The following is a 16,291-nucleotide window of genomic DNA, read 5'->3' on the forward strand; positions in this document are numbered from 1 at the left end:
TCTGCACTTCTGGGTCTGAGGGAGGAGGGGCTGGGGGTCTGGTCCTGGGTCTGAGGGAGGGAGAAGAGGCTGGGGGTCTGCACTGCTGGGTCTGAGCCCCCAGGCCGCCAAGGTGGAAGGGTGATCCAGCTGGACAGCAGTCCACCCCACCTCTCACGCGCCCGGTTATCTCACATCCTGGGCAGGGGGAGGAGGTGGCAGCAGTATATTTAGTCTCAGTCCACGCCCCTTATCTCAGTGTCCTCAGTGAAGCTTGAGCAGCCCAGACGAGCACAAAGTTCCGGGGGCCTTCAAGGTCACCCCGGGCGTGCCCTCACTGACCCTCCAAGCGCCCCTTGCCCCGTCTGTGCCTCCTGCAACCCCTGGCCCGAGTCTCAGCATGGCGGATGAGTGAGTGCAGCTTGGTAACTGGGACTCCCCGAGGCCCCGAGGCGGTGAGGGGGTGAGACTGCAAGGCTGGACACAGGGCCTGAGAAGGGAGGTGGGGACAGCATCCCTGGTGTCTGCAGGAGGGAAGAGTTTGGGAATCAGGGCTCCTAGGATCTTAGGACGGAGGAGCTGGTAGGCCTTCCCCTGGGGTCTCTTAGACTGGAGGGGACACAGGCCCACCATTAATCCCTTCTCCCGGTTTCTCCCTCCAGGAGCAGCGATGCGGTGAGAGCGGGCACTGGCGAGGGGCGACCGGCAGGGGAGGGCGCAGCGGGGTGGGGCCTGGGGCGGGAGGCTGCAACCCCAGGAGACTGCGTGGAGGGGGGAAGCGGGGGCCCGGCGGTGACGCGGCCCCGTTCCCCCAACCCCAGGCGGGGTGCCCGCCCCCAGCTCCGGCCCCGATCCGACGCCGGTCTTCTGCCAACTACCGCGCATACGCCACGGAGCCGCACGCCAAGGTGAGGAGGGGGTTGTGCGGGTCGGGGTTCCCAGTCTGCAGAGGTGGTGGCACCTAGGCAGGACGGCGGGACCGGAGCCTTAGACGGGGCGGGGCTTTGCTCGTGGGCGGTGCCTAGGACCTTGCCTCTCCTTAAGGGCGGGGTTTTACAGAGGGAGGTCTCGGATTGGTGAGACCTGCTTATGGGCGGAGTCCCGTTGTCCGTGGGAACCGCGATGCTTAGGGTATAGGGGGCAGTGCCTAACAGATCAGGGGCCAGGATTGGTGGGTGGGGTGAGGGGCGTGGCTTCCAGTAGATTTGGCCAGAGTTGGAGGCAGGCCCAAAGCCGGACCAGGTGTGAGGGAGTGGCCGTGAGGTCCCCCGCCCACCGTCCGTCTTCCGTTCCCCGCCCTCACTGTTCCTGGCTCCATTCCACTCCGGCAGAAAAAGTCCAAGATCTCCGCCTCGAGGAAGCTGCAGCTGAAGGTGCCGGGGGGGGCCTGGAGCGGGTGCCTAGGTGTCCTCAGGGTGCTTGAGGGTTGGGGGTGTAGCGGCGGAGCCTTGGAACGATGAACCCTACCTTGAAGGGAGGGTGGCCCTGCGGGACCGCTGACCGGTCCTGGGCCTAGAGAGAGGGCTGTCCTGGCCAGGGCGGCTTCCCCGGTGCGGCGCGGCCCTCATCCGCTGTCCCGGGTGGGTGCGGTCCCTGGCCTTCCCTCCGCAGACCCTGATGCTGCAGATTGCGAAGCAAGAGCTGGAGCGGGAGGCGGAGGAGCGGCGTGGAGAGAAGGGGCGCGCTCTGAGCACGCGGTGCCAGCCCCTGGAATTGGCCGGGCTGAGCTTTGCGGAGCTGCAGGTACCGGCTCTCATCAGGGACCCCTGCCCAGCTGGGGATCCGAGGTTCCTAACGTCCCCTTTCGCATCCTTGGGGTAATGGGTCTAGTCACTATGCTCCACTTCTGCTGGGGACCTTGGGGTCCAGCCTCCCAATCCTTACCCTCAGGAGTTTAGAAATGTGGCCTGTGGCTGCCTAGGGTCTCAAAATCCGGAGGCTGATTTCTCCAGCTCCAATTCTGTCAGATCCTCAGGACTCCTGGCTCCTAGCACCCTTTCTTTGAGCTGCCCCAGAGTCCGCTTCAAACTGTGCCTCCAGGACCAGATCTCCAGACCCCAAACCCCTCCTCCTCTGGACTCAGGAGTCGGGGCCCCCCCCACCACATATACCACAATTCCTTGACCAGGACTTGTGCCGACAACTCCACACCCGCGTGGACAAAGTGGATGAAGAGAGATATGACGTGGAGGCGAAAGTCACAAAGAACATTGCAGAGGTGGGGGTCCCGGTCAGTCTTGGTCTCTTCAGGGTCGGGTCTCGTGTCATCCCCCTTGCAGCTGCTTTTGCAGACACCAGGAGACCCAGGACAGCTCTGTGGGCCTGGAAGGGACGGGGCAGAAGAATGAGTAGAGTGGCTAGGAAGGCTGGTCCAGGTGGAAGGGACAACGCAGAAGCCAGGAGATGGGAGACCGTGGAGCCGGAGCATCAGGGGTTGATGCGTGAGCTCAGGTGTGGGTTGGGAATCGTGGGACGCCTGCAGCTGGACCGGGATGTGTCAGTGCCTTGCCGAGAGGAAACGGGGCGGATTGGGGAGGACTTACAGTTACTGATGAGGCCCGTGGATTTTTCCCCGAAGGCAGTGGGAGCTGAGCCTCCTTAGGCTTGGAGAGAGAGGAGGGAAATGTAGAGTGGACGCATGGGGCTGGGGGAGGTGGATGGGGGGGTGGTTTCTACCTCCCCTTATCGCTGCCCCCAGATTGCAGATCTGACCCAGAAGATCTTTGACCTTCGGGGTAAATTTAAGCGGCCCACCCTGCGGAGGGTGAGGATCTCCGCGGATGCCATGATGCAGGCCCTGCTGGGCACCAGGGCTAAGGAGACCTTAGACCTGCGGGCCCACCTCAAGCAGGTGAAGAAGGAGGACACAGAGAAGGTGAGTGTGGCTCGGGCCAGGAAAGGGTCTGCTCAGGGGAGAGGGTGTGGGGGACAACAGTCCTAGGGCCTCAGCTTAGGGCAGGTGGCACTTGGAGTTATGGGGAGAAGAATCTGGTAGGGGGTCCTCTGGCACCCTCTAGGAGGGGCTAGAAGGGCGAGAGGAAGACAAGCTGGAAGAGGAAGCCAGGAAGTGTGTTAGGGAGGAAGGAAGTAACAAGGAGTCGGGATGTCCATGAGAGAGAAAAGTAGTGCACGGGGGAGGCCAGAAGGGGAAGATGAGCCCGGAGGCCCACAGTGTGTGAGGAGGACGGGGTGTTCGTGGGGGCAAATTTGATGGGATTGCCTGGGGGACGAGACATGTTCAGAACCAGATCCCCAGGCAGACATCCGAAACACCGTGGCCCAGCAGGCTGGAGGGTGGTCGGAGGATATTTGAGAGACTGTCGACCAGGGGGAGACCCTAACCCTTGACCGCATTCCCCCAGGAGAACCGGGAGGTGGGAGATTGGCGGAAGAACATCGACGCGCTGAGTGGCATGGAGGGCCGCAAGAAAAAGTTCGAAGGCTGAGACCGCCTGCCCCCTGCGCTAGCCCTGGAGGCATCCCGGAGTAATAAAGTTGCTCTCTAGGCTAGGAGCGGCTGCCTGTCTGCTGCCTGGGGGGTGAGGTGTGAGGCGGACAAGAAGATGGAGGGGAGGGCCCCCCAGAGCCACACCACACCGCAGGAGCAGAGCTGGGCTGCAGAACGGGGAATTCTCGGGGTGCCCAGAGAGGCCGGACCAAGGCTCAGAGAGAGACACCCAGAGACACAGACAAGAGCCAGAGACCCATGGAGTGGGGGGAAAGACAGATTCCTAGAAAGATGTGCAAAGAAAGGGATGCTGGAGAGGCACATGTGCATCGCAGGGCACAGAGACCATGGAGACAGACATGGGGACCCAAAGAGGGAGAATGGCAGAGATGTGGAGGAGGACGCCCCAGAAATATCTAGAAAGATAGAGACACAGATCCAGAGCCAAGGAGAGAGGGAAATGGGGTCACAGATAGAGACCTATAGACGGATACTGAGAGTGAGGCAGATTCACAGAGACCCCTGTGGAAATGCAGAGACAGAAATGTGTGGGGAGACCCGGAGAGTGAAAGACACAGAGGCGGAGAGATGCAGACAGAGCCTGAAAGCGACCCAGAGAGAACCCCCAGAAATAGACACAGAGATGGCCGACTGTGAGAGAGAGAGACACGGAGAGGCAGGAGGGGTGGCCGGCTCCCCTAGAGTTCAAGGTCATGGCGTGGCAGGGAAATGGCGGGGGTGAGGAATACCGAGAAACAGATCAGTGTCAGATGGAGGTGGGGGAGTGTGAGGTCGAGCGGGCCTGACACCACACCCTCTCCCCTCCCCCGGTGCACACCTGCTTCCCCACTTTAGCGCCTGTTGTCACCAGGGTGGAATCCTGGTGGCAGACAAAGGGGTGGGGGCAGGGAGGGGGGAGACAGAGAGACACAGAAACCAGAACCAGAGCCACATAAGAGAAAGCAGCCCCTGTATCCCTTTTGTCAACAAGTATTCTCCAAGGACCTATTGTGTGCTGAGCCCAGGGACCTCAAAGCATAGAGCACAGCCTGCTGTAAGAGGTTGGAGGGTCACCTGACCCAGCCTGGGTTCAAGGCGGTGCTGATGGGGTGGAGGGGTCCCCAAGCAGCCAGGAGGTCTGGGATCCTGAATGTGAAGCCAGACTGGGGGCAGGGCAGCCCCTAAGCTGGGACTCGAGGTTGGAGAAAGGAATTCTCTGGCCCTCCCTCTCCCCTGGGGGGGGCGGGGCCGAGCCTCCCCTATAAACCCCAGGGGTGCTTCAGCTCCGTCAGCAAGGCTCTGTCCCGCAGCTCCTGGACTCTGCAGACCCAGCCTTAGGTAACGGTCCTGGGGTCTCCAGGGACTTTGTCCTTGGGGGAGAGGACAGGAGGGGTGGGAGACATGAGGCGTGTGATGAGCTATGGGGATGGAGGGGGCACAAGATGGAGGCTTGGGAATTCTGGGGAAGCTCGGGCTTTTAGGGGACTGAAGACAGAGTTATTAGGATTTCAGAGTTCCAGAGTCTGGGGTTTCAAGATTGGGGTGTCCCATAATGGGACACCCTCAGACCTAGCACGTCTGAGATCTGATTCTGAGGGAATCTCAGAAAATGGGGGTATCTGGGCTTGGATGGTCTGGGGTTCAGGACAGGGAGTCTCAGACTCTGGGGGTTTGAGAACTGCGGTCTCTGGGTCAGAGGCCTTATGACTGGAGCTGTCAAAATTCGGGGCATTGTGAATACATCTTGGAGCTTGAGCATCCGGGTTTTGGGGTCCCAGGATATTGAGGCTTCAGAACGTGTTGAGACCTAGGGCATCAAGAGCTGAGGATATCTGAGCCCAGAGTCTGGAGTCTCAAGAATTGGGGTCTCAGACTCTGGAGACATGGGGACTTGCTTGTCCCCAGAAACCAGGGGGATCACCAGTTGGGGTGTCAGGATCTGTGGATCTCAGGATTTGGGGTGCTCTTAAACCTGGGTACTGTGGGTCCTGGGGGACCTCAAAGATGGGGTGCTGTCTATGTAGGGCTCAGGATGAGGTCTGTGGACAACCCTCCTCCCTGGTCTGTGGGTGCTGTGGCAAGGAGGGGACAGGTGGGAAGATAACGGGGGGGGGGTGGCTGCCAGAGGGAGTCGGTGTGACTAATTCTCCCAGGGGCCTCCCCCCCTTGAATCCCTTCTTAGGAAATGTCCTCTGTTTCACCATGTACGACATCCCCCCTGAAATAGCCTTTGGGGGGTGGGGCAGCTATTGTCTTCAGGCCACGGTCCCTTCCCAAATACCTTCTCCTAATCCCCACTCAGATCAGGTTCCCATGGACATGTCATAAGACAAAAGAGGACAGCTGTGGTGGTGGAGGGGCTGAAGCAGCAGCTTTCGGGCAGTGCCCCCCCACACCTCCCAGAGCCCTTTCCCTGTCAGGGCCCCCAGCCCCTCCTCCCTCAGCGCCGGGAGTCCAGACTCCCAGTCCCTCCTCCCTCAGACCCAGGAGTCCAGACCCCCAACCCCTCCTCCCTCAGACCCAGGAGCCCAGGCCCCCAGCCCCTCCTCCCTCAGACCCAGGAGCCCAGGCCCCAGCCCCTCCTCTCTCAGACCCGGGGGTCCAGCCCCAGCTCCTCCTCCACTGCGACCCCACCTCACTCGCGTGTTCTCTGGTCCTCAGGTCACAGGATGTCGGACACCGAGGAGCAGGAATATGAGGAGTGAGTGGCGCAGGCGGGAGGGCTGGGGGCGTGGAGACGTGGGACACTCTCCCACCTCCAACATGTGTAACCCGGCCTCTCGCCCTTTCTTCCCCACCCCTGCCCTCAGGGAGCAGCCCGAAGGTGAGTGGGGAGTGGGCGGGCCTCGGTGGCCTGGGGACACGCACGCGGGGGGCGAAAGGACACCAGGGTCGCCCGCTGCCCCCCGCGCCCACCCTCCAGCGTGGCGGCGCCCCTCGCGTACCCTCTCCGCACGGCCCGCGGTCCCACGGGGCTCCTGACCCGCCTTCTCTGCCCCCGCCCCCTTTCCAGAAGAGGAGGCTGCGGAGGAGGAGGAGGAAGGTGAGGCCTGGCCCCCGCAGGGCTGCAGCCCGAGCAGCCCCGCGGGGCCGGGTGGGGTGAGGGGGGCGCTGGTCGGGGCGGGGCTGGCGGGCACTGGGCTCGCGACCGTCCCGGCTTCAGGTCCTTTAACAGCCTCTCCCCTCTCTTTCCTCTCTGCCCCCCACACCCCCTGCGTGGCCGCTCCCCCTCGCTTCTCCCTCTGCCTCCTCCTCCCCAGCCGCCGAGGAGCCGGAGCCGGTGGTAGAGCGAGGTGACCGCGGCTGCTTCGCTTCCCGAGACGGATTTCCTCGGGCCCTGACCCCTGCGAGGACCCCCTGCGCCCCCGTAACCCGCCCAGGCCCGGTCCTTTAAGCCCCGGAGAGCTCGCGCGCCCTCTGGTGTCCACGAAGGGAAATCGCCTCGCTGAGGCTTTAACCCTTTCCCTTCCTTCTTAAAGGGACCGACACCCAAGCCTTCTCCCCCAGACTGGAGGAATACTTGTGGAAGGGTTGGATGTTTGCGGACAGGCACCCCCGACCCTGTCATGTTCCCCCCCATATACATTCAAAGGTTGGGGCCCGAGATGCAGAAGGGGCTCTCCCTGAGAGTCTGGGTTCCTGTGTCCCCAGAGGGGTTGGGGCTGGCGACACTCTGCAGGGCTGGGTGTAAATGGAGAAGAGCAGAAACTCTGGGTATGTAGGAGGAAGGCCTGGGGGGGGGGTTGGACTCCTGGGTTCCCAGAGAAGTGGGAGGGGGATCCCCACACCAGTTCTGAATGTATATCTGAAGCGTGTGAACCTCTTCCCTCTTTATGACCACCCTGATTTCCCTTCTCCCCTCTTCTCCCCCCACTCATGCGGCTCCCCCAGACCTGCTCCTGGGGGCTGTTGCTTGGAGGAGGGGCTCCCTTCTCTGGGTGTGTCAGCCCCACCCCCACGAACTCTTGCTAATCATGTCTTTGTATCTCCCCACTAGAAGAAGAGCGCCCCAAACCAAGGTGAGATACTGCAGGGCTGGGGGAGTCCCAATCCCATCCTCCTAAATATGTCCCCCACTCCCAGGGACAGGGCATGAGAAAGGCAGAAAAGGAGAGTGGGGCACTTGGAACAGGAAAGGACAGTGATTCCTTCTCTCCACGAATGGTCCGGAAAACATTCCATGGCGTCTGGCGAGTCAGATCCCATCTGCTCTGTTGGTGAAACAGACCGGGATCCAGTGATGGTAGCACACACGCGGGCCCTATGTTTGCCCTCGGCAGTCTTGGAAGGCTTCCCAGGGGAGGAGATTCCTGAATCACTAGCTGAAGAAGGTGGGAGGGTTATTGTAGAAGAGAAAGCTCAAGGGTACACTCCTGGGGCAGTGGCTGGATCTAGGCCACTTTTTGGGGGAAACAGATACAGACACAGGTCATTCTGATGATGAAGTTCCTAAACTAGGCAGATCTGTGGAGGCCATGAGAGCTCGTGGGGGCAGAGGGTCCTGGAAGAAGAGAAACTGGGGCCAAAGCTTGGAAATGCAGGGAGGCAGCAAGCTGAGCATGAGGAAAGAACCTAGAAGCAGACTTCTGTGGGCTGCCATGGGCAGTGGTGCCAATTCCACTGTGGCCAGAGTGTAGAGTGTAAGAAGGGATGGGGTCGTGCGGGGTTTTGAGCAAAGAGGACTTTGGGTCAGATCTGAGAGAGAGAGCAAGGGGGATCAGGGAAAGCTTGTTGGAGGAGGGAAGGCCTCAGGGGATGCAGTATACCAGAGGAAGGGCATTGCAGGCAGAGGGAACAGGATATGCAAAGGTCCAGGGGTACAAAGGCACATGCCATAGCCGGGGAACCATGAAATGTGTGTGTCTGTGAGGGAGGAGAGAAGTTGCTGGAGGAGTTGACTGTGGTCAGATGGAGAAGGGCTGTGAATGCTGGGTTGCTTGGGCTTTGTCTTAACAGTGAGCTCTGAGCTAAAGTCAGGAAGGGAGGTGAGCTGAAGGTGGACAGCCAGAGGCTGGGAGGCCAGGAGGAGGCTGGCTCATGAAGGTTCACAGGAGAGGGGCTGAGGCCTGAGCTGGGCAGGGGGCGTGGGGTGGAAAGGGGAAACAGACTGGGGAGATGCCTAGGCAAAGAGGCCAGGACTTGTCGTTGGGGCAAGGGGAGGGAGGAGGTGGGCATCACCTGGCTGAGAACCGGAGGGGCAATGCAGCACCCCCTCCGCCTCCATCTTGGGGGGGTTGATGAGCTGAGTGGAGGCATGGTGCGTGAGAATGCGGAGATGCTCAGGAAACACTGGTTAACCTGAGTCTGGGATCTCAGAGAGAGCCTGGGCTGGAGACAGAGAGAGAGAGATTCCTGTGAATAAATAAAAGGGTGAAACCCTTTAAAGGGCTCTCTGGGGACGAGGAGACAGAAGTGGGACAGCCAGCGGAGTAGGAAGCAAATCGTCTGAAGGTGCTGTCTTAAAAAGCACAGAGGCACCCAATACGAATTATGAATTTAATGCAAGCCACGCGTGTAAATATATGTATTTTTACAAGTCGCGCTTTAAAAAGTAAAACAGAACAGGAAAACAGGTAAAATTAATCTTCGTTGAATTTTTTATTCAACCCATTAAATCGGAAATTTAATCACTTCTACAGGTAGGCGATAGGAGACATTATTAGTGAAATATGTTCCATTCTCCTGTTTGAACCAAGTGTTCGAAATCCAGTGTGTTTCTCAGACAGCCCAGGGAATGTCTCTTCGGACCAGCCACCTGTCAGGTGCCCCACACCACGCCAGCCGTGGCTGCCACACTGGACAGGACAGCTGGCGGGGAGCTCCGTCAGGGAGATCAGGCTTCTCAGTCTTTCCCCCTTCCCACCCGCCAGGCCTGTGGTCCCACCACTGATCCCCCCGAAGATCCCAGAAGGGGAACGTGTGGACTTCGATGTAAGTAAGGGACCTCCAGTCCCCAGGTGCCTTTGTGCAAATTAGGAAGTGGTGCCCCTGGCTTCTCCCTCCTTTCGGAGCCTCTTAAATGGACCCAAGGGGCCCCCTAGTGCCCCTGCTGGGAACGTCGCCAACAGCAGCCCCTGGTCCCCTAAACGGCCCAAGTCGGTCTTTGCAGGGAGGGCCCCGCCTCGATGCGCCTCAGAGGGCGCACGGGTGGGTGCCCGGTCCCCCGCACTGCCTGGAAGTGACGCCCCCCCACCCCCACCCCCACCCCCACCCCCGCGTCCTGCAGGACATCCACCGGAAGCGCATGGAGAAAGATCTGCTGGAGCTGCAGACGCTCATCGACGTGCATTTTGAACAGCGGAAGAAAGAGGAAGAGGAGCTCATTGCGCTGAAAGAGCGCATTGTGAGTGGAGGGAGGCGGGGTTCCGCAGCATCCTCCCGGACCCGGTGCCTCCCGGATCCTGCGGCTGGGAGTGCTTCCCATCCAGTGCAGACCCTAGGCGGTCCAAGTCGGTGGCCACACTCAAACTAGCTCATCTCTGCTCTTGACCTCCTTGGGGACGGGGCGACCCTGCACCCCCTCATTCCTCTCCCTTCCCCCAGGAGCGGCGCCGGGCTGAGAGAGCTGAACAACAGCGCTTCCGAACCGAGAAGGAGCGTGAGCGTCAGGCCAAGCTGGCGGTGGGTGCCTCCCCTGTCCTTCGAGACCAAATGCTACTTCTTAAGCTGAATGCTCTATTTCCCGTTCATGATCTTTTCTGCAGTCCTGAGGAAGGCAGGACTTGCCCTGTGTTATTCAAGGATCTTTCTGTTGGAAGGGACAGAAACCCCAACCCAAATTGAATTCAGCAGAAAGAGAATTTTATCAGCTCATATAACTAAAAAAAAGTAGAGTGTGACTGGCTTCAGGTATGGCTGGATCAAGGAACTCAAATAAGATCACAAAGACCCAGCTTTTCTCTTCCTATCCCATCTTTCTGTGGACGCTGGGGGTGATGAGGTAGTCATGGGTTTGCCTGGGATGTTCCTGGTCTGAGCCCTGAAAATCCTGTATCCCATCAGTCCCAGGTGAACGAGATGGTTGGTCACCCAATCGGACACCCTGTTCTCAGGGGAGTGACCACCAGCAAGTGGCTGGCTTTCATTCCTCTTTTAATCTGTCTTCTCCTTGATTCTGGGATAAGTTCAGATTGGTCACCTGTCCATTGTGGAGCAAATTGCTGGCTAGTTGTAGGAGGTTGGTGAAAATGCTCCTCTTGGTGTGGGCTTTGGAAACATGATCTGCCACTTGGATCACTTTAAAAGATTAGGAGTAGGGTGACATGGTAGGCATCCTACTGGTCTCCCAAAGATGTTCTTGTCCTAATTCCCAAAGTCTATGCATATGGTACCCTGCATGGCAGAAGAGACTTTGCAGGTGGGATTAAGTTAAGGTGGGAGATAATTCTGGATTATCCAGATGGGCCTTGTGTTATCACAATGGTCCTTGGAAGAGGGAGGCTGTAGAGTCGGAGTCAGGGATGTTTGAAGATGCTGCTCTGCTAGCTTAGAACATGGAGGAAGGGGCCAGGACCCAAAGGATGCAGGTGAGAAGTACGGGGCAAGAGAGTGACTTTTCCCCTAGACCCTCCACACTGTTCACTCCTTGATTACAGCCCAGAAGACCCGTTTCAGACTTCTGACCTGCAGAGCTGTAAGGCAATAAACTTGTGGTTTTTTTTTAATTTAAGATTTTATTTATTTGACAGACAGAGATCACAAGTAGGCAGAAATGCAGGCAGAGAGAGAGAGAGGAGGAAGCAGGCTCCCTGCTGAGCAGAGAGCCCGATGTGGGGCTCGATCCCAGGACCCTGGGACCATGACCTGAGCCAAAGACAGAGGCTTTAACCCACTGAGTCACCCAGGCGCCCCACTTGTGCTATTTTTTTTTTTTAAGATTTTTATCTATTTATTTGACAGAGAGCACAAGCAGAGGGAGCGGCAGGCAGAGGGGGAAGCAGACTCCCCACTGAGCAGAGAGCGGGACCTAGGGCTTGATCCCAGGACCCTGGGGTCGGGACCCAAGCTGAAGGCAGACGCTCAACTGACTGAGCACCCCCCAGGCATCCCAAACTCATGCTGTTTTAAGCTATTAAATTTGCATGTAACAGCAGCGATAGGAAAGAAATTCAGACAGAGTGTGCTGGATGTGCCAGAAGCCGTCGTGCCCACCTCACCAGCGCTTTCAGTGGAGGGGGAGGAGCTGGTCTGGACAAGCCACTCTTTCTGGAACATGGGGCTGCCTTCATTTGACATTCTAGAGCCCCGTCCTCAGGCTCAAGGCCATGGCCCCTTTAGTATACTGAGTCTCCCATCCCCATCCCCAGTCACCCTCTTGTATCCTCGGAGACATCATTCTTGTCTCGTGAGAATAAAGGAGACAAAGGCCCAGAGAGGGGGACTATCTACACTGAGGGCACACAGCAAGCTCGGCACAGGCCATTCAGAATGGAGGAATGCAGAAAGAAGCAGGAATATCACTTCCCCACTGTAAAAGTTTTGCTTGGGGGATATTAAGGCCAGAGAGGAGAAGGGACTTGCGGGTGGTCACAGTCAGGCCTGGAAGGGCCTGGGGCAGTATGTCTGCATTTAGCCTGTTCTGGCATTGACTTTGTCTTGTGCATTGGGTGGATGGATCTCTGCGTCACTCAGACTCCTTCCCCACAGGGGCTGGGCCAGCCTTCGGGGTTAATTCCTTTCTTCCCTCAGGAGGAGAAGATGCGGAAGGAGGAGGAAGAGGCCAAGAAGCGGGCGGAGGACGACGCCAAAAAGAAGAAGGTTCTGTCCAACATGGGAGCCCATTTTGGGGGTTACTTGGTCAAGGTGAGTTCAGCCTGCTGGGACCTAAGGTCTGTGTTCCCAGGGAGGAGGCAACGGAGGGCCTAGACTCCTGGTTCCTGACGGAGGTGGGGGTTGGGAGCCCCAACTCCTGGGTCTGAGGGAGGAGGGGACTGGGACCTGGACTCCCAGGTCTGAGAGAGTAGGGGCTGGGGGTCTGGACTCCTGGGTCTGAGGGAGGAGGGGCTGGGGGCCTGGACTCCCAGGTCTGAGGGAGGAGGGGTCTGGGGGTCTGGAATCCTGGGTCTGAGGGAGGAGGGCCTGGGAGGAGGGGTCTGGACTCCTGTGTGTAGTGACATGGTGGTGAGGAGCCCAGCCCTGGGTTCTGATCTATCCCACAGTTCAGCGTGTCCCCTTCCCTACCCTCAGGCAGAACAGAAGCGCGGTAAGCGCCAGACAGGACGGGAGATGAAACTGCGCATCCTTTCTGAGCGTAAAAAGCCTCTGAACATCGACCACATGGGAGAAGAGCAGCTCCGGTAGGTGGGATGGGGGGCTCAGGGTGGGAGGGGGCTGGTTGGAAGACGGCGAGATAAGGGGACCCCTACAAAGCTCTGGGAGGGTGGATCCCAGGTCTGAGCCCTGGAGATGTGTGACTTTGGCAAGTGCGTCTCCCTCTCTGGGTGGATGCCTTGTTTTCTTCCCTGGGAGATGTCACTGATATAAGACCTACTTTTGTGGGTATCGTGAGCTATAGAGTCTGGGAGGTGATATGGCGGGAAGCCAGACAAGATGGCTCACTAAAAGTTAAGAGATTATGTTGACCTATTGATGTGCCCTGGAAACTCAGAAAGGCCCCATCTTTATGTGAATTAAAGCCAGACATGCTGGTGAGAAATTTCCAGCCAAGTCTCTGCCCCGTGGGACTCTATCTACCCCTTTACCTCCCATTCACAGAACAGCCCACGTCTCGTGATAAGCCACCAGAGGGAAGGCTGCAGAGGGCTGTTCCTTCTGGGCCCTCAGCGGTAGCTTGATGTTCTCTGGTCTGGGCATGACTTACGAAGTCCAAAACCCCCACCTCCCCAGAGGCAGCACAGTGAGGGGGGCCGGAGCTCAGTGCCCACTCCGCCTCTTACCCACTGTGGGTCATAGGCACATTATGTAATTTCTCTGAGCCTCACTTTCCTCACTGGTAAAACAAGGCCAGGATAATGAAAGTCTACCTCATGAACCTGTGGAAGGTCAGTGAGGTGATGACGATTGATGATGATGGTGATGGTGACGATGATGATGGTGATGGTGGTGATGATAGTGACGGTGATGATGATGGTGGTGATGGTGGTGGTGATGGTGATGATGGTGATAATGATGATGGTGATGGTGGTGATGATAGTGACGGTGATGATGATGGTGGTGATGGTGATGGTGGTGGTGATGGTGGTGATGATGGTGACAGTGATGATGATGGTGATGGTGGTGGTGATGGTGGTGATGATGATGGTGATGGTGGTGGTGATGGTGACAGTGATGATGGTGGTGACAGTGATGATGGTGGTGGTGATGGTGATGGTGATGATGATGATGGTGATGGTGGTGATGCTGGTGACGGTGATGATGGTGATGGTGGTGATGGTGATGGTGGTGATGATGGTGACAGTGATGATGATGGTGATGGTGGTGATAGTGGTGATGATGGTGACAGTGATGATGATGGTGGTGGTGATGGTGACGGTGATGGTGATGGTGGTGATGATGGTGATGGTGATGATGATGGTGACAGTGATGATGATGATGGTGATGGTGGTGATAGTGGTGATGATGGTGACAGTGATGATGATGGTGGTGATGGTGATGGTGGTGATGGCGGTGGCTGCCGCAGTCATGCCCTCACAGTCAACCCTGTGATGTAGATACTATGATTATCCTCCTGTTAAAGCTGAGGGACCTGAGGCACAGAGAGGTTAAGTAGCCTCTCCAGGGTGGCACAGCTGCAAGTGGACGAGCTGGGGCTTGAACCCCGGGGGGCCTGGGGCAGCAGCCCATCCTTGCCACTGTTGTTACAGTGCCAGATGTCCACCAGCCAGCTCTCCAGGGGCAAAAAGTCCTGACGGTAGCATTTGCCCGTTTCCGTGATGTAACTGCTCCCACCATGCAGATTTCAAACTATCAGTGTGAGGGGTCTGAGCGCCGGAAAATACGTGCGGGTCAGGGTTGGCTGTCGAGGCGTTTGCATGGCTCCAGGACCGGCTTGGGAGAGGGAAGCAGGATCCTAGGGGAGGTTACTTGGCGAAAGTCACAAGTCAGAGAATGGCAAAGCTGGGATTTGAAGCCGGGCTTCCTGACTCCAAAGCCTGGGTCCTTAGCCGTGACATCGTTCTCCCTTGGGGAAACAGGAATTTTGGATGTGGAGGCAGCGGGCAGGGACTTAAGAACCCTTTCCTTCCACTCACCTAGAATGTTTCGGCCTTGGATATTAACAAAATGGCAGTAGTGATGCCCACTGAGTCTCGCTGGGTGGCCTTGGGTGGTTCTGTCTGGGTCGGGGGTGCGGGCCGGCCCCTCCCTGACAGCCCTTCTGGCCCACCAGGGAGAAGGCCCAGGAACTGTCGGACTGGATCCACCAGCTGGAATCTGAGAAGTTTGACTTGATGGAGAAGCTGAAGCAGCAGAAGTACGAGGTGAGACCCATCTCCCAGGGAGGAAGGCAGCGCAGCATGGGGGTGGACGGAGGGCAGGGGCTGGTGGGTGCGTCCCCACGCAGTCCTCCCAGCATATTCCTCTTTCCTGCACAGATCAATGTTCTGTATAACCGCATCAGCCACGCCCAGAAGTTGTAAGTGTGCCTCCCCAGACTGGGGTGTGTCTCTCCTTCCCTGGGCCCCCACCCTCTGTGCACCTGGTCCCTCGGCCCTCAGCCCCCTGCAGCGCCGAGGACAGCCCCTGCCCCAAGTGTCAAAGGCTGAGACACGATGCCCTGTAGCTTCTGTTTCTTGCTCTTCCTCCCCCGCTCCCCTCTCCCGCCCGCTGTTCATCTCTCCCGTCTCCCACTTTCTGTCTCTTTCACCGCAGCCTTGGCCCCTCTTCAGTGCTGCCCACTCCCATTTCCCATCCCTCCTTTCCCCCCAGCCCCTCCTCCTCAATATCCCTCAGCACCTGCAGGAACATCCTGAGTTCACCCCCCAATGTCAGCTCCCGCAGGTGCGTGGGAGTCCCCGCACACCATCAACCACCCCGTCCCTGTCACTGACAGAGAGTGCATTTGCCCTGCCCCTTCCTCTGGGAGGCAGGGAGAGCGGGAACTGGGGGGCAGACTTCTGAGTTGAGGGCAGGACCCCTCTCAGAGGTTGGGGGAGCCCCTCCTTCCTGACGTCCTCTCCCTCTTCTCCTATAGCCGGAAGGGTGCAGGGAAGGGCCGCGTCGGAGGCCGCTGGAAGTGAGGGCCTGGGGCTATGTGCCCAGCAAGTCTCGGAGCTGCCGTTGGAGCGTGGGTCCCATCTGTGGTTGAAATAAACGCGCGCCCCGCAGACACCTGCCCAGTTCTCTGGCTGTCATTCTCACCAGGCTCCGCGGTCACTCTGACCTCAAGCCTGGAGAACCCGCACAGTCCCCGCGGTGGTAGGTGACCTTGAACCCTGCACTGCAGGGAATGCCACAGGGTACGTACGGCCCCTTTGGAAGCCAGTCTGGCAGTTCCTCAGAAAGCTAAGCACCTGGTAACTCCCCTCCCGGGTGTTTGCCCGCCTCGAGGGAAAACATGTGTCTGGCCACACGTGCACTGGGCACCGACATGGGCAGTGGCGTTCCTCACAGCCCAGAGGTGGAAATGGCCCCAACATCCGCCAGCTGGGGGGTGGGTAGCAGGTGCTACCACGCGGGGGGAAAAGGGGCGAGGTCTTGACACACGCCACCGTGTCCATGACTCTCAAAACAATCACGGTGCTCGGTGAAAGGAGCCAGAATCAGAGGGCCACAGCCTGTGTGATCTCACGCATGTGAATTGTCCTGGGGGGCAAAGCCATGGAGGCAGGAAGGAGACTGGCGGCTCCCAGGGGCTGGGGGAGGGCACATGGGGGGCTGAAAATGCTTGAAACTGGTGGTGATGGT

The 16,291-nt window shown here is 58.5% G+C and overlaps 2 protein-coding genes across 6 annotated transcripts; both read left to right on the forward strand.

Annotated features, from left to right (window-relative positions):
* The first annotated feature begins 257 nt into the window (after positions 1-257).
* Positions 258-3,492, forward strand: TNNI3 (troponin I3, cardiac type). Its single transcript, XM_032848699.1, has 8 exons — positions 258-390; positions 642-654; positions 801-887; positions 1,311-1,352; positions 1,591-1,722; positions 2,108-2,197; positions 2,678-2,854; positions 3,342-3,492. Exons 1-8 carry the CDS (start codon positions 380-382, stop codon positions 3,423-3,425), a joined length of 636 nt encoding a protein of 211 aa, XP_032704590.1. The 5' UTR covers positions 258-379; the 3' UTR covers positions 3,426-3,492.
* Positions 3,493-4,718: 1,226 nt separating this feature from the next.
* TNNT1 (troponin T1, slow skeletal type) lies at positions 4,719-15,695 on the forward strand. 5 transcript variants are annotated; one of them, XM_032848672.1, is made up of 14 exons: positions 4,719-4,765; positions 6,089-6,128; positions 6,238-6,251; positions 6,441-6,470; positions 6,688-6,720; positions 7,425-7,446; positions 9,298-9,358; positions 9,654-9,770; positions 9,971-10,048; positions 12,116-12,229; positions 12,614-12,723; positions 14,775-14,865; positions 14,980-15,020; positions 15,579-15,695. In XM_032848672.1, the coding sequence occupies exons 2-14, from the start codon at positions 6,097-6,099 to the stop codon at positions 15,622-15,624; spliced, it is 789 nt and encodes a 262-aa protein (XP_032704563.1). In that variant the 5' UTR covers positions 4,719-4,765; positions 6,089-6,096; the 3' UTR covers positions 15,625-15,695. The 5 variants fall into 5 exon arrangements, with proteins under 5 accessions (XP_032704563.1, XP_032704564.1, XP_032704566.1 ...); XM_032848673.1 differs by having other exon boundaries at positions 7,428-7,446; XM_032848675.1 differs by lacking the exon at positions 6,688-6,720.
* Positions 15,696-16,291: the final 596 nt, after the last annotated feature.

The sequence above is a fragment of the Lontra canadensis genome, unplaced genomic scaffold (genome assembly GCF_010015895.1).
Source record: "Lontra canadensis isolate GAN:19392208 unplaced genomic scaffold, GSC_riverotter_1.0 scaffold206, whole genome shotgun sequence".
NCBI lineage: Eukaryota > Metazoa > Chordata > Mammalia > Carnivora > Mustelidae > Lontra > Lontra canadensis.